Below are 24827 nucleotides of genomic sequence, written 5' to 3' on the forward strand. Positions count from 1 at the left end.
CGGACAAGAGCACGGGGGGGAGCGGACAGGAGGACGGAGGGGAGCGGAGCAGTGTGCAGGACTGATCAGAGGACTGGGGGGATCGGTGGCGGTGGGGGGGGCAGACCAGTGTTTCCAGCCATGGCTGATGATATTGCAGCATCGGCAATGGCTGGATTGTAATATTTCACCAGTTTTAATAGGTGAAATATTACAAATCGCTCTGATTGGCAGTTTCACTTTCAACAGCCAATCAGAGCGATCGTAGCCACTGGGCTGTACTACCACTCCCCCTGTCCCTGAAGATCGTGTGTAATTGGAGTTAACCCTTTCACCCCATCTGCAGGGACGTGATCATTCTGTGACACAGCATATGCATCACAGGTCGGATTGGCACCGGCTTTCATGACGCATACGCTGTGTCACAGGTCGGGAAGGGGTTAAATGTTCATTTTTTCCTTCCACATTCTAAAAATTCCTGTGAAGCACCTGAACGACAAACTTCTTGAATGTGATTTTGAGCACCTTGAGGGGTGCAGTTTTTAGAATGGTGTCACTTTGGGGTATTTTCTGTCATATAGACCCTTCAAAGTCACTTCAAATGTAATGTGGTCCCTAAAATAATGGTTTTGTAAATTTTGTTGAAAAAAATTAGAAATCGCTAATCAACTTTTAACAGCTAAAACTGCCTAATTGAAAAAAAAAAAGGATTACAAAATTGTACTGATGTAAAGTTGACATATGGGAAGGGTTATTTATTAACTATTTTGTGTGACATAACTATACTTTAAGTGCATAAAAGTTAAAGTTTAAAAATTGCTAAATTTTAAAATTTTTCACCAACTCTCCATTTTTTTCACAAATAAATGCAGAATTGGTAATTGTGGCCCTGTCATAAAGTTGTAAACTACATTGTGGCTAAAGGGCTTAAGAGCAACTGGGATATCATTGGTCAGCAATTGCAAAGGGAGCTACAATACTGTAGTTGATCTTGCTGTTTTGTGTGCCCAAGTGTATTGAGTTTGGCAGAGCATTCCTCAGATAACCATTAATAAATTCACTGATATGTAATACTGAATAACATTTCCATTAACATTTGTATTGATCCTGTGATTTCTATAATTCAACTACTTTTCCTTCTTGTTGCTGAAACTTCAATGTTGAGGAGCGAATATATTCCAATGATACTGATCCATGATGCAATGGGAAATAGTAGGAGATAAAAAAAAAGTGTTGACTGCTTTCATTGGTAAATGAAAAGCCCTAAAAAATGTGTATATCTGCACTTGTGCATTTTAAAGGCATTAAATCACCCCAATCATTACAGAAGAACTAAGCAAATTATGTCCTTAAATATGTTTATGCATTTGGTCGTTTTTATCCAGAATTGTTTCTCCATCTACCAACTAAAAGCGCTGCGGAATATGCTGGCGCTGTTTATATTGCTACGTATGTCTCTGCTTTAGACACAACAGCCTTGGTGTTGGCGTTAGAAATATTTTGTACATATTTTAATTGTATTTAAGAAAAAGTGTTTTTATTGTGCTCAGTATACTCTTTGGGTGTTTGCCCTTTATTTTCAGTGTGCTTTTTTTCTACATGTATGAATGTTCTATATAAAGATGGCAACGCTTCAACGTCACCAATCTGTAAACATGACTCGTATATGAAAAAGCCACATTTCTTAGAAACCAAGATCAGGTCACACTTTGCATTGATTTGAAGGGTTCTCCAGGGCCATCATCCTGGTCCTCCCCCACTGGTCTAGCTTACTTGCTGTAAACATCACGCCAGCACACACGACCTAGAGTTAATCATTGTCCTCAGTGATTCATTTTCTTACCTCATATTCACATCATCAGAAAAGGACCTATTGCTTAAAGTAGGTTCTTTTGCTTTACATGTATTTTTTAAAATTTGGAGCAATTTTTTATTTTTTTTTTAAATGTTATGATTAGTGATGAGTGGGCATGCTCGGATGTTTGTTAGGCAATCCCTGCATGCATTGCGGCTGTTGACCACCCGCAAGACATACAGCTGCGGTGACCCGAATATAGTATTCAAGCATGACGGGGATACTCTGTGAGCACCCGAGTATACTCAGATAACACCTTATCCGTGCACACTGGCTCATCACTAGTTATGATCTTTACTAAACAACAAAATTAGTAATCCTGTAGTTTTCACTCTAGGCATTGGGGCTATTTTAGACTCATACTTCCACTTGTTTCAGGAGGAGTTTTCAGCAGGCTCTATATTACAATGACAGGTAACAGCTTCATACATAGGTGATATCACTGGATCTATCATTTACAAAAGGTGATGTCACAACTGCTCTCCCTCCCGTCACAAAGACCTTTCCACATGCTTATTATATGTTTCAATACAAAAGATAATGTTACAGTCTGTACAATGAGTCTAAAAAGCCCCAGTGGTAGGTGTGTGCAAATAGCAAAATTTCAATTTTTATTTTTTAATACAGATTGTGTTCCTAAAAAAAAAATAATAATGTTTTTTTCCAAATCACATTTAACATAAAAAATGGAGTATGTCAACCCAAAACTGAAATTAAACTATTTAAACCTTCAAAGGAATATTGTAAAAACAGCATAAAAGTATAGCTGTGGTTATTGGGGGCTTTAATATGGCAAATATGTCAAGGTAAAAAGACAACCTTGTTGAAGATCACAGAAGCTTTCACTAGCAGTCTACTGTGGTTTGTGTTCTTTGGTCCATCTATAGATTATGTGGCAACACAACAACCACCTGATAGACTCACAGGTCATTTACATTTTTCTGGATGTCCTATTACATTACAAGAAATTCTGTAAATGTATAACATATTAAAGAATAGTTGTATGTGAAATATTCTAAACAGTGATGAATAAAAAACTCACATTTTAATAGTATGATGTGTAAAGAATGGCTTTGGTATAACATTCTTCATTAACAACTGTGTGTAGGCTCCTTGAAGAATGCATGTAAACTACAAATAGTCTCACCGAGCACTAGAATGAGCACCTGTTGCCCCACGGTGATGGTCCATCTTCAGCTATATTAATTATAATTAATATACCCATTATACTAAGTCTGTATTTACCCATGCAAACAAAATCCTTTTTTTGAACATCAGCTACATTGAAACCTCTCAGGTGCACAGGAGACATGCAGAAGGTAAACTGGCCAATAGTTCGCCTCTGACGCAACCAGTCCGACAACCAGGTAAGGTGACAGTCACAGAACAAGTAGTTGGAGTGAAGACGCCTGAAAAACAGTGAAGAACAAAAAATGAGTATGATACAATGGTAATGCTGGCAGTGCTTTAATATATGATGAATATTCAGCTCTAGATTTCATGAAATATGAAATGTAACTTCTGTCTTTGCTAAAATCGCCTTAAAACACAGCACCTTATGTACTTATTCTGATTCTACATGGGTATTGAGCAAATTATGTAGCTATTTTTACTTAACTCGGCCGATTTTACAGTGCATAAATTGTATTAGATTTTCCTGTGTGTGACTGATGCCATAATCTGAACATTTGCCAACTATACTTACAGAGCAGCTGAAGACCATATGGCCCACATTCTCAAGAAGCAAACAGATAAAATTGCCACCATCCTCAGGAATTGAACAGATACAATTGTCACCACTCTCAGGAAGTGAACATATAGGATTGCCCCTTTCTAAAGAAATAAATATAATTGCCACCATTCTTATGAAGTCAACAGATAGGATTGCCACAATTTTGTATGTATATAAGTTAACATTCTAGAATCCCTGTCAGTATGTCTTTTGGAGTGAGGGAGGAAACCCACGCAAACACTGGGAGCACATACAAAATGCTTGCTGATGTTGCCCTTGTGTGGCTTGAACCCAGGATTTTTAGGAAGTGAACAGGTACGATTGTCAGGATTCTTAGAATGTGAAAAGATAGAACAGCAATCATTCTCAGGAGGTGATCAAATAAGATTGCAACCATTCTCAGGAAGTGAACAGATAGGATCGCCATCATTCTCAGGAAGTGAACAAATAGGATAGCCACCATTCTCAGGAAGTAAACATATAGGTTCGCCACCATAGGTTCGCCATTATTCTCAGAAAATAAACAGATAGGATCACCACCATTCTCAGGAAGTGAACAGTTAGGATCACCATCATTCTCAGGAAGTGAACAGATAGGATCGCCACATTCTCAGGAAGTGAACAGATAGGATTGTCACCATTCTCAGGAAATGAACAGATAGGATCACCACCATTCTCAGGAAATGAACAGATAGGATTGCCACCATTCTCAGGAAATGAACAGATAGGGTTGCCACCATTCTCAGGAAATGAACATATAGGGTTGCCACCATTCTCAGGAAGTGAACAGATAGGATTGTCACCATTCTCAGGAAATGAACAGATAGGATCACCACCATTCTCAGGAAATGAACAGATAGGATTGCCACCATTCTCAGGAAATGAACAGATAGGGTTGCCACCATTCTCAGGAAATGAACATATAGGGTTGCCACCATTCTCAGGAAGTGAACAGATAGGATTGTCACCATTCTCAGGAAATGAACAGATAGGATCACCACCATTCTCAGGAAATGAACATATAGGGTTGCCACCATTCTCAGGAAGTGAACAGATAGGATTGTCACCATTCTCAGGAAATGAACAGATAGGATCACCACCATTCTCAGGAAATGAACAGATAGGATTGCCACCATTCTCAGGAAATGAACAGATAGGGTTGCCACCATTCTCAGGAAATGAACATATAGGGTTGCCACCATTCTCAGGAAGTGAACAGATAGGATTGTCACCATTCTCAGGAAATGAACAGATAGGATCACCACCATTCTCAGGAAATGAACAGATAGGATTGCCACCATTCTCAGGAAATGAACAGATAGGGTTGCCACCATTCTCAGGAAATGAACAGATAGGGTTGCCACCATTCTCAGGAAATGAACATATAGGGTTGCCACCATTCTCAGGAAATGAAAAGATAGGGTTGCCACCATTCTCAGGAAGTGAATAATTAGGATCACCACCAATCTCAGGAAGTGAATAGTTAGGATCACCACCATTCTCAGGAAGTGAATAGTTAGGATCACCACCATTCTCAGGAAATGAACACATAGGATCGCCAACATTCTCAGGAAATGAACAGATAGGATTGTCACCATTCTCAGGAAATGAACATATAGAATCGCCACCATTCTCAGGAAATGAACAGATAGGATTGTCACCATTCTCAGGAAATGAACAGATAGGATTGCAACCATTCTCAGGAAATGAACAGATAGGATTGCAACCATTCTCAGGAAATGAACAGATAGGATCGACATCATTCTCAGGAAGTTAACAGATAAGATCGCCACAATCTCAGGAAGTGAATAGTTAGGATCGTCACTATTCTCAGGAAGTGAACAGTTAGGATCGCCATCACTCTCAAGAACTGAATAGTTAGGATTGCCAGTATACTCAGGAGGTGCAGAGGGGATTTCCAGCATTCTCAATGAGGTGAAGGAAAAATGTGTGTAAATACCCTACTATAATATATGAGGTACTAGATAATCCGTATGCATGTTATGTAAGCAGCTGGAAGCTTTTGCATTTTTATTTAGAAATATGACATAACATAAATGCATACTGTAATTGTTACATATCCTTAAAAAAACTCCACTAAATCCTTATGTACTGTATAACCCGAAGTATATCTATTTCACAATGTTTTATTTTCTATTATTTAAAAACCTGTAACATGACCAAAGTGTTCCACAATAAAAGGATAATGAAAATCCATAGAAAAGAAAGCACAATGAACATGAGGTGACTGTATCTCATTGTAGGGAGAATGTCGGTTCCATGCTGTTGCTGCCTCGTTCACTTAAAAAATGCCCCCTTTCAAAACAGCACTATTACACAGATGCAAAGACAGCAGGACATTCTCTATTAACAAAATGGATACTGTGCAGTGTTTCACATAAATAAAGCTGCTTCCACAATGAAAAAACATGAAAGCAGATCAATGCAAACTAATTCCTGCCAGTTCTAATGACGGAGACAAGATCAATAGAAGCTAACAACATAAAATAGATGGAGCAGTGACAGACCTGCACTGCTATCTCACAGGAAATTGTCTCACATCTGGCTGTAAAAAGTTTATTTAACTACAGAGCATCACTTCTATGGATTTCTGCAATGTTCATAGAAGTGATTTAACTGCATGATGTGAGCTGATGTAATCCAAGCATAAAATTCATTCATAGACTCGCCAAACCTAGCAATATGTGTGTCAATTATAGAAATACTAGAAATAGGCCCGATGCTATCACATCGGGAGTGCGGTCCGCTATTCCCCATGCAGGCGCAGTAACAGCCGCATTGTTACCGCGCATGCACGGGTAGAGCTTATGGTTGTGGCTGCTACTGCACATGTGCGGAAATAGCAGTGATGTGAGTGTCACTTGAGCAGACGCAAGTGACATACACGTCACCGCTATTCCAGCGCATGTGTAGTAACGACTAGGCTGTTACTGCGCCTGCATGGGATGAGCGGAGACGTGTATGTCACTTGTGCAGGGGCAGTTCGTGGCCTTGCGGCCACAAACTGCTCCTGCACAAGTGACACAGCTGCGGTGCCTTATGGGATTTGGGGAAAGAGGCCGGAAGTCCCAACTGGTGATTATACAGTACAGACCAAAAGTTTGAACACCTTGAATTAACACATGTGGAATTGCATACTTAACGAAAAAGTGTGAAACAACTGAAATTATGTCTTATATTCTAGGTTCTTCAAAGTAGCCACCTTTTGCTTTGATGACTGTTTTGCACACTCTTGGCATTCTCTTGATGAGCTTCAAGAGGTAGTCACCGGGAATGGTTTTCAATTCACAGGTGTGCCCTGTCAGGTTTAATAAGTGGGATTTCTTGCCTTATAAATGGGGTTGGGACTAGAGATGAGTGGTATTCGACTCATACTGTTCGCCAATTTAAAATTCGAGCGGTTTTAGGCGGTGTTCGAGTCGTTCGACGAACCCGAACAATTTGCTTAAAATTCGGCTGTTCGAGTTTCTGTTCGATAACTGTTAGTTCATCAAAAGCCTCGCTTGATTTGCACATTAAAACTGTTTATCATTGTTAATAGACTGTTTCAGTGAATAGTGGGCGGGGGGCGGGGGATAGATCTGTCCTGAAATAACGCCAATCTCCATTTCTTTTTTTCTTTCCCGCATTTACAGTGGGGTGGTGCAGTCTCTCAGCCTATCAGCAGTGCGCACACACACAGCAATGTGCATGTGAAGCACACAAGCAAGGGCATGTGTCATTGGCTGTGTATGTCACATGTCCTTGCCCTATAAGAACCAGCCATTTGCCCCGTCGCCACCATTTCCTCACTGCTGCAGCTTAGTGTTATACTGCACCGCTGCTGCTGTGGGCGCTATACAGCCTAAGAGTGTGTTTTTGGAGCGAATTGTCAGAGAGATAGGTTTAGGGAGTTGGGACTAGGTGTAATATCAGCCCTTTTCAGGGTAGATTACAGCAGTTCATAGCACTGTTTGCCAGGCAGGTCTGTGCCAGTGCTGTGCAAGTGTTTGTCACAGCATTTGGTATAATCTAGCTCAGCCAATCCTTTTGGGCTAGTAGCATTGTCTGATAGTCATCTGAGTAGCCCACCTGTGAAGCTAGCTACACCGCATGTATATCTCTATTTTCACTGCATCTAATCCAGTTAATAGCTTAGGGCCTAGGAGCAGTGTATGCATATCAGCAGAGTAGCCCGCCTGTGAAACAAACTATACCGCCTGTGTATCTCTATTTTCACTACATCTAATCCAGTTAATAGTTTTGGGCCTTATACCACAGTTTGGCCACACATTTCTGCTCAGTTTTCATCCATCGGTTGTTGTGCCAACAACTACAGATACAGAGTTGCCAATTAGTTAAGCACTAAAATGAGTGGCAAAAGGCCTGCTGATGGTGGAAAGGGAAATAGGCGTGTGAGAAAGGGAAAAAAATGTGGTGTCCGTGGGGTAGGTGGTAAAGCAACAGTAACATCTTCCAGCCAAAGTAAGATGTCTACTTCTTTTCGTGGACAATCGGATATGATCCCTTTCTTACGACCATTGCTACAAGCATCACCAAAAATTCCAGATGAGGCACAAAAACAGCAGGTGCATGAACGGATATCAAGTGCTCGTTCAAGTGGGCTCTCCTCCATGTCAACTTCAACATCACAACTACTCCAGTCCTCAGAGTTGTCACCCGAATCGCACTTGCTTCCTCACAGCTCCCAAGTCTCCAGCTCAGCATGGGGTAACACACATGGTTGAGTCTGTAGAGCTGTTTACGCATACTATAGCCTGGGAATCAGAAGTCTGCTCCAGAGCTTCTGTTAATCCAAACAAGGAAATGATCTGCACTGATGCCCAGAATCTTTGAGAGTTGGATCCAGGCCCAGATGAAGAAGGTTCTGAGCATAATGTAGACCCTCAGTCCCAAACTGTAACTCCTGTTGGTGGAGACAATGAGGAAGATGATGATGAGACAGATACCTGATTGGAACGAAAATTTGACTTTTCGGTCGGGGCAGGAAGAGGTTGTCTCTGAGGACGACGGGTGTGAGAACGCACAGGATGATGATGATGAGGTTGTAGATCCCACTTACTGTCAACCCGCAGTCCGACAGTCCATGAGGTCAGAAGAGGAGGTGGAGGAGGATGCTAGTGACGAGTCTGAAGATGAGGTAACGGTGCACCTTCCTGGACAGAGACAGAGTACTGGAAGCACGTCAACAACTGCCTCCTCAACCCCAACTGTGCCTCAGACCAGAAGTTGTGGTGGCTCTTCAGGGCGCACGGGCTCTAAGCCTTGCATAGCCTGGGCATTTTTTGACATCGCAAAGGATGACCCAACTCATGTTGTCTGTAAGATTTTTCAACAAAATCTCAGTAGAGGCCAAAAAATCACTGGCTTGAGTACTTCATGCATGAACCGTCACATGGATATGAGGCATAAGTTGCAGTGGGAAGCTCACTGTGCTACAATGCGGCTTAGTGGGCCGGGTCAACCACCGAAGCAAGCTACACTGCCTGTTTACCCAAGTACTATTTTTTAACGGCATCTAGCCCAGGAAATCCTTTTGGGCCTAGTAGAATTTAGTGCTACTCAGCAGCGTATCCCACCCATGAAGCAAGCTACAACCCTTGTTTACCTAAGTACTATTTTTTAACGGCATTTGGCCCAGCAAATCCTTTTGGGCCAAGTAGCAATTTCTGCTACTCAGCTGAGTACCCCACCCATGAAGCAAGCTACACCGCCTTCTTTTTTCATCTCAATCTAACCTCTCGGCTCTGGGGTGTCCACTCTCCCTCCAGCTCTTTCCTTCTCACAGGTGGACTACCGCGTGTTTTCACACTGTGGCGAATCTTTTGGGCCCAGGCATAAGAAGTCGTCGAGGTAATGGATAATGTGTGCCGCCTTACAAAAGTCCATGACAACACATTCGAGGAAGCAACTAAACGCCTCAAATAGTGAGCAGGATATGGAGCACCCCATGGGCGAACAGCGATCTATGTAGTATGCTCCTTCACAGAAGCAGCCAAATGGGAGGACACTATTCGGAGGCACAGGTAGTAACCGGAACGCCCCCTCAATGTCTGTTTTGGCCATTAGGGTGCCCCTTACCAACATCTTGACCCGCCTGATTGCCTCGTCAAAGAGGTACAGTACATAGTACTGTACTTGGTTCCGCGTCAATGTTGTCGTTTACTGACCTGCCCCTTGGATATGGCAAATGGTGGATTAGTCTGAATGTATTGGGTTCATTTTTTGGCACAACTCCCAACAGGGGTACTACTACGTCTTCTCAGGAAAGTGTTCTGAATGGACCCGCCGCCATTCTACCTAAAGATTTTTATTTTTTTATTTTTTTTGTTAAGATGTCTGGGTGTTGGTAAAGTGAGTTTAGATTTTTACTCCAGCCTTTCTTGATTTTAGAAGGGCACGACATGCCTATATCTGTGTCTCCTCCTCCTTTTTACTCCTCCACCTCTGTTCTTTTCACATGACTAAATGTAGTTGTGACTTTTCCATGTGTTTGTTGTGTCTTCTGAGCAGTTTGTCAGCTTTTGGACACCTTTTAAGGTGTTTTCTATGTGTTTTCCATGTGTGTGTATGTGTTTGTGTTTGCCTGCCATTGGTTTCAATGGGGTTCGACGGTGTTTGATGAACGTTCGACAAACAGTTTGTCGAACACATCCCTGTTCGATGAACCGAACCGAACCCGTACACAAGGGAGGTGGCTCAACACTAGTTGGGACCATCAGTTGTGTTGAGCAGAAGTCTGGTGGATACACAACTGATAGTCCTACTGAATAGACTGTTAGAATTTGTATTATGGCAAGAAAAAAGCAGCTAAGAAAAATGAGTGGCCATCATTACTTTAAGAAATGAAGGTCAGTCAGTCCGAAAAATTGGGCAAACTTTGAAAGTGTCCCCAAGTGCAATGGCCAAAACCTTTAAGTGCTACAAAGAAACTGGCTCACATGAGGTCTGTTTAGTCCAAATTTGAGATCTTTGGTTTGGAACCAAACCATGTCTTTTAATTCATAGTTTTGATGCCTTCAGTGTGAATGTACAATTTTCATAGTCATGAAAATACAGAAAAGTCTTTAAATGAGCGGTGTGTCCAAACTTTTGGTCTGTACTGTATATGTAGAAGAGACATCATAGACAAGATGCCTCTTCCTCAAATTCTAAGGCTATCTACTCTTTCCTATCCAATTAAATGAAAAATAGCACAAATGTATTAACTAAAAAATGGAACAACCTTAAAAAATGATACAAATATATTTGTGTCCCTATAATTGTTATGTAGGTCAATGTGTCTGTCATAATGTTAGGTAACAGACTATAAACCCTTTACAGTCACCAGTATCCAAATGAGTATCCAAATGAGTCCTACATATATGACACATACGGATATGCCACAGATGTCTGTCGTGTAACAGTCCTTTTAAACAGAAACGAAGACTTTTTTTTGTTTAACTTTAATGCATGTATTTTTAACTAAAACACAATTCTGCGCTAGGATTCCACTAAAATTATAAACCATTCGGACTGTAGAAGATCTATATGATAAGAAGTCGGTGAACTTATTCTGATGGCTGGGTTTGTAAACCTTATTTCTGTCTATAGAAGCACATTTTCAGCTGATTTATGGTCACCTTAAAGTTCAATGTTGATGTGTTCAGAAATAAGCTTAGGAGGAGGTCTGTTGTGAATTCCGCTCTTGGGCTCCCTCTTGTGGTTTCTAGTGGTATGGCTGCTCCTTGGAGTTAGCTGTCATCAGCTGCCTCCACTTATCGTCTCTTCTGCTCGGCTATTTAAGTCTGGCTCTATCTTCAGCCAGTGCCACTTGTAAATGGTTCCTGGTTGGATTCACATCTCTTTGGAGTTCCCTGCTATTCTGACCAGTTCAGCTAAGCTAAGTTTTTGCTTGCCCTTTTCTGTCCATAGATTGTGGACTTATCCATTCTGTGCTTTCTATGTTTGTCCAGCTTATCAGTGTGAATTAATTCTGTCTTGCTGGAAGCTCTGGGAGGCAGATTTGCCCTCCACACCTTTAGTCAGGTGTGGAGATTTTTGTAAACTCTGCGTGGATTTTTGTAGTGTTTTATACTGACCGCACAGTATTCCATCCTGTCCTATCTATTTAGTTAGACTGGCCTCCTGTGCTCATCCTGGTTTCATTCTGTGTATGTCTTTTCCCTCTCCACTCACAGTCATTATTTGTGGGGGGCTAATCTATCCTTTGGGGATTTTCTCTGAGGCAAGATAGCTTTCCTGCTTCTATCTTTAGGGGTAGTTAGCTCTTAGGCTGTGACGAGATGCCTAGGGAGAGTTAGGAGCATTCCACGGCTACTTCTAGTGTTGTGTTGAGTTTAGGGACTGCGGTCAGTACAGTTACCACTTCCTTCAGAGCTCGTTCCATGTTGCTCCTAGACCACCGTATCATAACAGAGGTCATTGACAGATGTGACTTCACTTACTCTGCTGTGTGTTAAAACTGCATTGCACAGAGACTGTGGCCCCCTCCAGGTGACAGCACCCTTATCCTCCCATCTTTCCCACACAAGGCTTTAATTGCGGACCAAGCCTGCTTTCCTTTCATGTCCTCATTCAGATAAGGCCTCGTTGGACATTAGTGATAGGGACCATCCATATTTAGATACACCTTAACATGGTTGGATGACTTTTTCACTCTTTGATCAAAAAATATTAACCAAGTAACGGTGTGCGGACACAGTTTTTTTGCATTTTTTACAGAGACTTCAGAAGTAAAAAATTAATGAATTTACAGTTGCAATCAAAATTATTCTACACTTATTGCAATTTTGGTTTATTATCAAATTTTTCAAACTTTAGATAACTCAAACCAACAATAGCATAATACTATATATTAGTATAATAAGTGATTTCTCCAAATTCAGTACAAAATGCAACTGCTGCAAATCTCAGAATGATTCAACCCCTTCACAACAAGGTCTTCAGGAAAGCATAACTTGGCTGCTGTGACCTGCTCCAAATGTGATGTATAGCCAGACACCAGCTTCTGCCAGGGTCCCTGGAGAATTTTAGTGAATTTTTCATAGACATTATCCTCCAGTTCACTAATATTCTTGTGATTGCATGTAGCAACCATATTCTTCAAATATGGTATTCTTCAAATAATTTTATAGCACTCAATTCAGACACCGGGGACACCCACTCCAGTATCTTACAGGACTTCTTTTAAATCCACTTCTAAATCCAAAGCTTGGGGTACATAACTTGTAAAGAAGTAATGGCAGGCAGAATGATCTAGGTCAGAGGTGTCAAACTGCATTCCTCAAGGGCTGCAAACCATGTGTGTTTTCAAGATTTCCTTAGCATTGCACAAGGTGCTGTAATCATTATGTGTGTAGGTGATTAAATTATCACCTGTGCAGTACAAGGAAATCCTAAAAACATGACCTGGCCCCTGGCGACTTCTCCTTGTCCCACTCCACTCAAGTGACAGGCCAGGGCAGTGGGTTGAGAGGAAGTCAAAGGAGACTGGTCTCCTGGACTAGTCACCCAAGCAATAAGGTCCTCCACCAGATTTTAAACCGCCAGCGTTTTAGAATAAAAGATACCTGGCTGAAATGGCCAAGCTGTACTCTGATCCATGTTGCTTGTACATCGGGCAACTTGTGTCCGCTGTCAGGTACCAGTTAAAGCTACAACTAATGAAGCTTATATCATATTTTACAGGAAATACATTTTTAAAATGTGGAGATAGTTGTGGTGTCTAAAATTTTGATAGCATATATTTAGAAATGTGTTCTGAATGACTTAGTGTAAATTATCTCCTTGAATTCGATAGCAGAGTTTTGCTTTAAAAGTCCCATATATGATTTTCTGCTTTTGTTTTCACCTTTAATTACAGTAAAGCAAGATTAGTCATTGACAGTCTCAGGGGAACGATCTACAAAAGCCATCTTCAAAATTAAACTAAAGGAAGAATGGCTGCAGACACTTGGTACTGGCGCAGACAGCTAGGATTGATCGATGTGAGGTGGCTGGATGAATATTACTGAACATTAATGAGAACAAAGGAAAAATCCTTCTGCTTAATCACTTACATTAATTCTGACTACTATAAGTGTCAGCTGAGTGAAAGGAACATGGAGGTAAATATAAATAATTACCAATCAAAGTATATTTATGGGTAAAATGATAAAACCACAAGAGGTGATCCCAAGGGTGTGGATGGACTGTGAATCTCCACTGTTCTGTGCTTGGAAATGTTTGTTATTCCGAAGAAAAAAGCAAAGGTCTGCAAATGACACAGAACATTTCTCATGGTGGTTGCCTGCTTGTAATTTATTTATATGTAATGTTTAATATTCTTTATTTTAAAAATAAAAATGTTGAGATTTTGAGAGTTGTCAGTGGTTGATACCTTTTATTTTAGAAACAAACATTCTTAAGAGGGGGATGAATTAGAAATATATACAAGGACAAGGCAATGTCACTGCTTCAAGGGATGAGCCAAAATTAATCCTGTTTTTGGGACAAAAGTCTACAGTCACTCTAACTGATTGCAGAGTGACAAATTGCGACAGTGTGCGGTGCACGCACTGTAACAAATCCCTGGTATTGTCACTGGAAGCAGGCAGTCACACGATGCAATGTATGCAATTTGGATAATTGCAGTCATGATCCAACTAGACTAGAGACCAAATGAGTCCAGTTGGCATGTGACAGCAAATATTCAAATTGCATACATGTAATCATGTGACTGCCTGCTTGCACTGAGAATACTGAGGACTCATGACAGTGTGCGCATCACACGTACTCATCTCACTATTCGTCAGTTTGCAGTCACATACTGTAGAGTGCCTGCAGACTTCTTTCCCAACCGTGTAGAACCATTTTAGCAATAATAATGTATATATACAACTGGGGAAGTAAGTACATGTAAGATGACAAATACTCAAAAGAAATTAGCAGACAAAAGTTCTTCTCATTGGAGCCACCAATCGAAATTATATTGTGAAAAGCTAGATCTGTATTTTAGATAGCTGTAGCCAAATCTCCTGACTTTCCCAGGGATATGCATACAGTACTTGATGAGCTTATGTGAGGCCTGCTTGAGAAATACAATTTAGTGGAGTAGTCTATACTCATCAAAGACAATGGAAACAGAAAAATGTGGTGTTAATGAAGAAACTGGAAGGGATTGGAGTACCGTAATTTAAAATATAGCGGAAGAAAACAGAACAGAGGAAGAAAAGTTAAAGAAATATGTACTGGGGCTGAGATAGAAATGTGCTCCAAACATTTGAGTGGTTTAATGATCACTTTAATTCAAACCAGTACTACCCACTTATTTTACGCCACTCAGCTGCTCATTCCTGGTGTTCATGTGGTACACTACTAGAAAAGAAAGGAGCACTAGCTCCATATCCTCGGCTTCAAAATGCCATACAGAAACTCATTCTTCAGGTCCTATTTTTGAATACTGCAGATTAGAAGGTAGAGGTTGTGGTCTTGACTTCCCCCATTCAGAACATGATTGGCATACAGCATAGATACTAGGCAGCCCTCACTGCATTGTCTAGAGTAAACTAACAAAACACTTTAAGATAAGTGTGTGTTGTGTGTGTGTGTGTGTATGTGTGTGTGTAAATAAATATATAAACGGTGCACACATTGATGATACCTTCCGAGTGTCAATGGTTTAGTTGGAGACTGTACCTTGAAGAGTGGAGCAGAATATCTCAATGAATGATGTGGTAACAGATGTGTTGCACATATTCCCCCCACATATATAAATGGAGGGGAGATATGTTTTGCTGCACTTATGGCGTCAGTGATGTAAAACTCAGAGATTTTCCTCCGCCACATTAAGTGCTGCGAGGGGTTAACAGCTAATTCGTTTAATGGGCTGTATTTTTTGGACAACCATAGAGTGGTTGGGAGGTTGACCACCTTATCTCCACTCCAGGGTGTGGTCTGGTGCTTAAATAACTGACATCCAGAGGCAGTCAGTGTTCAGTGTCTGGAGAGGAACACTCCAGAGAAGTGGTTGTGCTAGAACCAACCTTAACCATGTATATTTTGATAACTGTGAGTGGGAGGAACCCCGCTACCAAAAGGACTGTGCTTAGTGCTACCACTTTGTTTTGCTGTTTCTGCCTAGAGGGCCGTGTTTGTTTAACTTCACCTTGGTTTATACTGCCTGTAATAAACCTAAGGAAGTTCATAAAGAGACAGGTATTTAACACTATTACAAAAAAATGAGAAATCATGGATCAAAATACTTACAATGTACGAATCTTGGGCATATGATTGAAACTTGTGAGCGGGATTCTTGTGATGTTGTTATTGTTGAGTGTACTAAAAAAGAACAAAAATGTATTATTTACATATCATTGCTTTTCTAAAAAAATATGAAATGGAAGCCATTTCATAACCATGAATTTTACATCTCATGACTAGCATCGCTTTCATATACCACTAGTAAAGAGAACGGTAAGATACATTTTCTTTCACCTGGCAAATAGTAGCAAGCAGATTAGATATGTGTTGAACACTCAAATTAGGATTTACCTACAAAGTGATTATGCATATTTGCTCAAAGTTTCAAATAATATTGACAGCCACAGTCATACACGAGAACATGAACAAGCAGCAGGAATGGAAGACACAAAACTATAGCTAAAGATTCTGCATCCCAGGCAGTAAATGGTTGAGTAGATGTGACGATTCCTAGATAAAAAACGGGAAGTGGACCCTCTGGACCATGACGACGAACCCCTCACAGACGAGCTGACCAGATGGACCGCCCCCTATACAGGGAGAGTTAGGGGAAGCTGGAGGATCAAGTCGGAAAAAGGGGAAAATAACAGACTGACTATGATGGCAGGAACTCAGGATGGCTGGGAACCGCAGAGTCTAAGAACTGGCAGGTATGACGGAGACAAATGCCTGGCGGGAACACTGCAGCCACACAGGGGAACAGGGAAGAGACACAGGGAATGGTAAGGTACCACAGAGACGAGGGAGCTGATAGAAACACTACGGTGACACAGAGACTGGCAGGATCATTACAGAGACACAGTGGTTGATGGGAGCAAGGCAGGAACACAGGAGACAGGCAAGGCACTGTAGATAAAAGAAGAATCCCAAGGTCAGAGGGCAAGGGACGCACAGAGACCACGGGCGGCCAGAAGCACTTGTTTGCACAAAAGAACATTAGGCACTGAGGAGCGTCAGGAAGCGGTTTACAAACCAGCGTGGGAGACACTTCTGGGTTACAGTCATCCAGGATGACAAAGAGGACGGGATGGAGCGCCAGCAGGGGAATTAGAGGTGCGCACGCACAGAGCTGAATGCGGCGTGCGCACGCACCCGACGAGCTGCAGAAGCCGGGAGCGAGTGCTGGAGAGAAGACGCTTCAGCAGAGGAGCCGCGCCGAGACGCCGAGGACAGGTAAGTATGACAGGGCGCGGGAAGCAGCAGCGGCATGACAGTTGAGCTGCCCGGGTACGGGTGTTACATCGCTAATGTAAGTAGTCATAGCTAGAAAATGTCATCAAATTACCAGAGGGAAACAAGCAAGGTAAAAGCAGCAATAGAAATGTTATAGAACATTGTTTAGCATTGGTACAAATGTAAAGCTCTTAAGTAAAAAACAAAAGGGCTTCAGTTCCACAATGACATAGGAACAATAAAAGACGGCACGCTATTGTGCACAAGCACCAACATAACTTGAAGACTAGGCATATCCTGCTGCTTCAACATCAGCATGTAGTCAAGTTTGCCAGGGTGGAATTCCCCGTTACACATTACAGTCAGCCAACCCCCCATTTCTGCAGCAAAGATCGATCATCTGTTGTGCTCTGAGAGGGCCTCTCTGACAATGTAGAGATGGATCAATGGAAGAGAATGAGCGGGAAGATTGAATTCAAATGCCCAATCCTTTAGTTCCCCAAAGAGATAAACCACTGTCTTGCTACGGCTGACTCTGCTCTCCCCTCTGAAAGCACAAACTTCCTGCCATTCCAATTGCTGAGGTGTAAAGGGAGCATTCATGTATACTGGCAACGTTCATGAGTATGGGGAAGTCAGATAAAAGTATCTTGGCAAGAAATGTGCAACATCAAGATTTTATTCAGCCTTTATATGTGCTGTTTCATGTACTAGCTGTAGATGACAGATGCTAAAAAGAGTCTCCTGAACAACAGTATTTAATTCATTTCAAGAGGAACTGCAGAATCCTTTACATGTCTCCTGGTTGGGCTGCAGCAGCGCTAAGGCTATGTGCACACGTTCAGGTTTTTTCGCATTTTTTTCGCTATGAAAACTCATTAAAAACGCATACATTATGCATTCTATCATTTAGAATGCATTCTGCATGTTATGTGCACATTGATGCGTTTTTTTCCGCGAAAAAAATGCATCGCGGTAAAAAATGAGCATGTTCATTATTTTTGCGGATTTTCTGCATTTTTCCCGCAATTCTATGCATTTGGGAAAAAACGCACAAAAAACGCACCAAAAACACATAAAAAAAGTGTCAAAACGTGTCAAAATAGCGGTAAAATCGCGGTAAAAACGCATGCGGATTTCTGGCAGAAATGTCCGGTTTTTGTCAGGAAAATTTCTGCAAGAAATCCTGACGTGTGCACATACCCTAAATGCACAGGGTCACCCACATAGTTCTTCTGCTCTCATGATCCACTAACCTCCCTAAATCTGACATTTCCCTCTCCGTGGGTGGCACCATAATAACACCCCGGCAGCAGGCGCACTGTCTGGGTGTTACGTTTGACACCAATCTCTCCTTCACTTCCCGTATACAATCTCTTGCCCGCTTGTGCCACTTACACCTAAAGAACATCTCTAGAATCTGCCCTTTTCTCACCCTGGAAACAACAAAAACCCTCACCGTCGCCCTGATCCACTCCCACCTGGACTACTATAACACTCTATTAATTGGCCTCCCCCTCACTCGACTTTCCCCTCTCCAGTCTATCCTTAATGCAGCAGCCAGGGTTGTCCACCTGGCTAATCGGTACTCAGAAGCATCCACTCTTCGCCAGATGTTACACTGGCTGCCCATCAATTATAAGATCCAATTCAAAGTACTTGTTCTCACCCACAAGGCTCTTCACAGCACCCCTTACATCTCCTCCCTTATTTCTGTCTACCGGCCTAACCGACCACTGCGCTCTGCAAATGACTTTCGAATAACCTCTGCACTAATCCATACCTCCCACTCCCGTCTCCAAGACTTCTCCCGCTCTGTGCCAATCCTCTGGAATGCTCTATCCCAAGAAATTAGGACCATCCACAATTTGCATAGTGTTAGGTGTATATTTGTTCAGTGTGGCCTATCACGTTCCCTAATCAGTCAATTTATGTGTAAGGGCGCATGTGTAGCCCATTCACTAGCTCCATCTATCCCCCACTCCCTCAAGATGGCTGGACCATCATTGTAAATATATCATTGTAAATACACACCTGTGCTTTCTATCTCCCCCACCTCATTGTAGATTGTAAGCTCTCACGAGCAGGGTCGTCTTATTGTGCTTTAATTATTGTATTCCTAACGTTGTTACTTATGAGTGTTGTGTTTGAAACTGTTAAACTGCAAAGTGCTGCGGAACATGTTGGCGCTGTATAAAGATTATTATTATTATTATTATTATTATTATTAATCTGTTTGTAGCAGGTAACACTGACTGGCTGGGTATGAAAGATTCCAAGGGATGAATGCTGATAGTAATACTAGCATTTCCAAAGAAAGGGGTCCATTTTAATGTTTAAAATGTAAAAATCTATTTTGGTTCAGTAACTTCTTTGGGCAGCGAGGTGGCTCAGTTGTTCACACAGATGTCCTGCAGCACTTGGCGTTCTATGTCCAATTTCAACCAATGCAAGGATTTTGTATATTCTACCAGTTGTTGAAATATGTCTTTCTCATGGATTTGATCCCTTCAGTTTGTGTTTTTTGGCCAGCTTTTCTTTCTGCAGAGTCACAGGATACACACCTTGTCTCTAAGTGTTTGGGTTCTGTTTTCTGGCTGCAGTGTGTTTAGATTAGCATACGTTTTTAGTGTCTAACCTATTAATTCCGAGTGAGTTGCTTCACATACATAACCTAAATGCTGCCTCCTGCTAATATGGACAGTATCAGATGGTGGTGCTGATTATTGCAACGTGTTGAGTAAGGTTTACCACATTTCTGCCATGCAAACCCTCCCTTCTGAGGTGGTGCCGATGCCCTAGCTGCGTTAGTGACTTCATCCTTCTCTGGCTTGTGCTTCCATTGAGCCCCTGCTGCCAGGTGAAGAGTCCGTCAGTAGTAAGTCTACCAGCTGGTGCTTGTATTCCCACATTTTCCGATCATGGTCTAGTGTCGGAAATAAGGATGACGTGTTGTGCTTGTAGCAGGAATCCAGCAGGGTGGCCACAAAGTAATCAGTACTTGTAACACTTAGGGCAATTTGATGGTCGTTCCGCAGGCACAGTAGCATGTATTGCCTCATGTGTGCCATTATGCCCAGAAGAAAGGAAAAGTTGTCCTCGGTGGGAGGTATATCATATAGGTCCTCTATATCCTCCCAACACTCCAGTGAAGTCTGTGAGCTGCTTTGAGTGCCACCCTGCAGTGAACACAGTTGCTCCTGATCCTCTTCCTCCCAAATTGTCCCCTAGCTGGACATTTGGAAACCTGGCTGCTGTTGGTACAGGAAACCATCCTCCAAGACATGTGTGAATGCCTGGCCTGATAACACTGTGAATTGTCTATGTTCCTTCTCCTCTTCCTCCTGTACCACTACCTCATCCATCATCGCCTAAAGCTTTTTTTTTCTTTCTAGGAGCCATAGAAGGGGGATACTAACACTTATGACTAGTGTTGAGCATTCCGATACTGCAAATATCGGGTATCGGACGATATTCGCTGTATCGGAATTCTGATACCGAGTTCCGATATTTTTGCGATATCGGATACCGGAATCGGAAGTTCCCATAGTGCAATGATGCACTATAATGGAGTGTGGGCGGTGTGTGGGCGTGTGTGTACTACATATATACTACATACATACTACATATATACTACATGCATACTACATATATACATACATACTACATACATACTGCATACATACTACATACATACTACAGACATACTACATACTACATGCACACTACATACATACTACATACATGCTACATACATACTACATACAGTACATTCATACATTACATACATTACATACATACAGCGGCTGAGGAATACAGTGCGGAAGGATACCTTTCTCCCATCATTGTATTTCTGGAGCCCCTGGAGAGGGGTCGCATCATCTGATGCTGCTGCTCTCCACGGGAGATCGTCGTGGGACACTCGTGGATTTCTGCGGACACGGAGTATATTGGTTGTTTGTTATTTTAATCTTTTTTACAGGTTGACACTGGCTTCGTGGAACAAAGTGACAAGTAATGGTGAGTATGTACTCTATGTTTAATGTACTGTATGTCTATATGTATGTATTGCATGTAATGTATGAATGTACTGTATGGAGTATGTATGGAGCACGTATGGAGAACGTATGGATTATGTATGGAGGATGTATGTGTTTTTTTTGTTTGTTTTTTTTTTCATTCAACACATTAGCCGGATGATGGGACTACTACTGTCCCATCATTGGCTAATGTGTCAATCACTGTCAGTGTAGCAGGCATCGTCCGATGGGACTTGTAGTTCCATCTGACGATGCTTGCACACACGCAGAGCCCCGGCACACACGCACAGAGCCCCAGCACGCCGCATAGAGCACCGGCACGCCGCATAGAGCACCGGCACGCCGCATAGAGCCCGGGCAGCCCGCATACAGACCCGGCAGGCCCGCATAGAGCCCCGGCATGCCGTATAGAGCCCGGGCAGCCCGCATAGAGCCCCAGCACACCGCATAGAGCCCGGGCAGCCCACATACAGCCCCGGCAGCATGCATACAGCCCCATCAGGTCTGCATAGAGCCCCAGTAGGCCCACACAGAGCCCCGGTAGGCACGTACAGATCCCTGGCAGGCCCGCACAGATCTCGCCCGCACACACAGACACTCACAGTGTCCGCCCACGCACCGCCCACACTCTTTCCCCCTCTGGAACAGGATATAGAAGGACAGAAAGGGCTTATTTACGTTCTGCTATTTGTGTCCCATTGACTTGCATTGGTATCGGGTATCAGTGATATCCATTATTTTTTGGATATCGGCCGATACCGATACTTCTGGATATCGGAAGGTATCACTCAACACTACTAATGACATGACTGATGATGAATCAGCACTGGCCATGTTTGTGGAGTACTCAAAGAAGTGCAACATGGCGCACACATCCCACATGGAGGCACACTTGTTTATCATGAAATGGTGTTGTTCCGCATAGCAAACCAGCCGTGCGTGCTGCAGCTCAAACTCCAGTGTCTCCTGCTGTTTCTCACACAGTCTATCCAGCATATGCAAGGTAGAGTTCCACCTTGTGGCTACATTGCATATGAATGAGGTGGTGAGTGAGAAGACAGAAGTGAAGCTGTAGAGCAGACAGGTGAATAGCAGCAGGGTGAGAACAACGAAAGCACACACAGATGGCCTGCACTTTCAGCAGAAGCTGTGACATATCTGTGTAATTTTTAATGAAGCTCCACAATACCAAATTTAGAACATATGCCAGTCAAGGGATGTGCGTCAAACCGGGTACACCCAGAGTTGCTATGAGATTTCACCTGTTATCGCACACTGAGAGGTCGGGCATGAGGTTCATCGGCACCATCTACTCATCTGTCTGTTTGATCCCAATCAACATCCTCTGCGCAGTGTGACATTTTTCCCCCAAACAGATGAGGTTCAGAACAGTCTGCTATCGTTTCCCCCAGGTTATGCTGAAGTTGGTAGTGCAGGTGTTTTGTTGATGGATGAAGAGGCTGATGAGGAGGTGATATAGGAAGAGGAGGCAACATGGATAGAGAAACATACAGCAAACCTTGGTGGTGGTAGGACATCCGCAAAAAACTCTTTCCGCTTCAGGCCCAGTCACCACTACATTTTTACAGTGGGCAGTTAGGGAGGTACTGTAGTCCCCTGCAGACTGTGAGCCCTCGAGGGCAGAGTCCTCTCTCCTTCTGTACCTGTTAGTGCCTTGTTTTTGCTCATGTTTATTGCATTTGTCTAAATTTGCCCCCTTTTCACATGTAAAGCGCCACGGAATAAATGGCGCAATATAAAATGTATAATAATAATAATATTCCCTCTCTTATCAAATACTTTGATGACTTATCTGATTTATCCTCTGCAAGACTAACTTACAGCGATTCTCAGGGATTGGAGGAGAGTACCCATTTCAGTTCCACCAATTTATGTGTGATAGGAATAGGAATAGGAATAGCAATCACCCAATGGCACTCATGAAACATATGAATCATTTCTACTAGGTTAAACTACAGAGGATGTGCAAATTTTTCTCTGAACCAGGTGATAATACTCCAGAAATGTTTAGGTGCAAAATTGATCCCCTAGCAATACCAAAAAACTGTTTATAAAATGCTTCACTATTGCCTGCACTGATTCACACAGTCTCTCCAGCAAAGCAAAGTGGAGTTCCATCTTGTGCTTATGTCACATATGAGGTGGGGAGCAGGAAGGCAGAAGTGAGGCTGTAGCGCTGACAGGCAGCAGAATGAAAACACCAAAAGTGTGCACACAATGCCCACATTTTCTGACTGGATGAGGAGACAATGGATGAAAGGGAACCTGTGACCCCCAAAATCAAAGATGAGCTAAGCCCACCAGCATCAGGGGCTTATCTACAGCATTCTCCCCTGCCTTTTTCACCTCCACCTCCTCCTCAACTTGGACCAACGTCTCCTGATTCAAGACTATTATTTTTGTCATTTTTTTTATTCTGATTTTTTTGTTTTGGTTTTTTAAGTCATTTCCCTTTCCTATGTTAGCAGGATAATTGTCCTTCTCTTATCCTCAGTTAGCTTTCTTTGGCAGCTCCCTAGCCCTGACTATGACCATTTTACAGCCATTTTAAAGGCACTCTGTCACCTGAATTTGGAGGGAACAATTTTCAGCCATAGAGGCGGGGTTTTCGGGTGTTTGATTCACCTTTTCCTTACACGCTGGTTGCATGCTGACTGCAATATTGGATTGAAGTTCATTCTCTGTCCTCCGTAGTACATGCCTGCACAAGGCAATCTTGCCTTGCACAGACGTGTACTATGGAGGATGAGACGTTTATTCTCAGCGAGGTAGGTCAAGCGTAGGACCTCGTATAAGAGAGATGCCGTAAAGTGGCTACGAGGTACACATAAATATGGCCATTTTTATGCGCTAAAAGCTCTCATTTTTCATATTTCTAGTGCAGTAATGCAGTTCAAATTTCGTGTTTTCAAGTTTGCATGTTTTGGCGCTGCAGTGTGCTGCCCTATTTACTTTACTATATACGAGTTGGCAACTCTGGGTTCAGCACCTGTTCACACTCAGTCTATGTTTGGATGTGCAGGTCAGGTTTTTGAAATGTATTCTTTAGCCTTCTGATCGTGCACTCCCCGCCTCCTAGCCACAGGTGTTTTAATTATAGTAGGTCTAATACCCCTCCACAGAGAGAGAGAATTTGAGTCCAAGAAGAGGTTTCACATGTACCCATTCAGATGGAGACGTTTATTCTCAGCGAGGTAGGTCAAGCGTAGGACCTCGTATAAGAGAGATGCCGTAAAGTGGCTACGAGGTACACATAAATATGGCCATTTTTATGCGCTAAAAGCTCTCATTTTTCATATTTCTAGTGCAGTAATGCAGTTCAAATTTCGTGTTTTCAAGTTTGCATGTTTTGGCGCTGCAGTGTGCTGCCCTATTTACTTTACTATATACGAGTTGGCAACTCTGGGTTCAGCACCTGTTCACACTCAGTCTATGTTTGGATGTGCAGGTCAGGTTTTTGAAATGTATTCTTTAGCCTTCTGATCGTGCACTCCCCGCCTCCTAGCCACAGGTGTTTTAATTATAGTAGGTCTAATACCCCTCCACAGAGAGAGAGAATTTGAGTCCAAGAAGAGGTTTCACATGTACCCATTCAGATGGAGACGTTTATTCTCAGCGAGGTAGGTCAAGCGTAGGACCTCGTATAAGAGAGATGCCATAAAGTCGCTACGAGGTACACATAAATATGGCCATTTTTATGCGCTAAAAGCTCTCATTTTTCATATTTCTAGTGCAGTAATGCAGTTCAAATTTCGTGTTTTCA

The 24827-nt window shown here is 42.4% G+C and overlaps 1 protein-coding gene across 2 annotated transcripts in view; it reads right to left on the reverse strand.

Moving 5' to 3' along the window:
- SLIT3 (slit guidance ligand 3) overlaps nucleotides 1-24827 on the reverse strand; it is a 1020157-nt gene that overhangs the window by 339850 nt on the left and 655480 nt on the right. For both annotated transcript variants that reach the window (XM_069763866.1, XM_069763867.1), the window contains 2 exons: nucleotides 15837-15908; nucleotides 3080-3243 (listed from right to left, as the gene is read on the reverse strand). In XM_069763866.1, coding sequence (XP_069619967.1) covers nucleotides 3080-3243; nucleotides 15837-15908 — 236 coding nt within the window. The remainder of the gene's footprint in view (nucleotides 1-3079; nucleotides 3244-15836; nucleotides 15909-24827) is intronic.

Source organism: Ranitomeya imitator, chromosome 4 (genome assembly GCF_032444005.1).
Source record: "Ranitomeya imitator isolate aRanImi1 chromosome 4, aRanImi1.pri, whole genome shotgun sequence".
NCBI classification, from domain to species: Eukaryota; Metazoa; Chordata; class Amphibia; order Anura; family Dendrobatidae; genus Ranitomeya; species Ranitomeya imitator.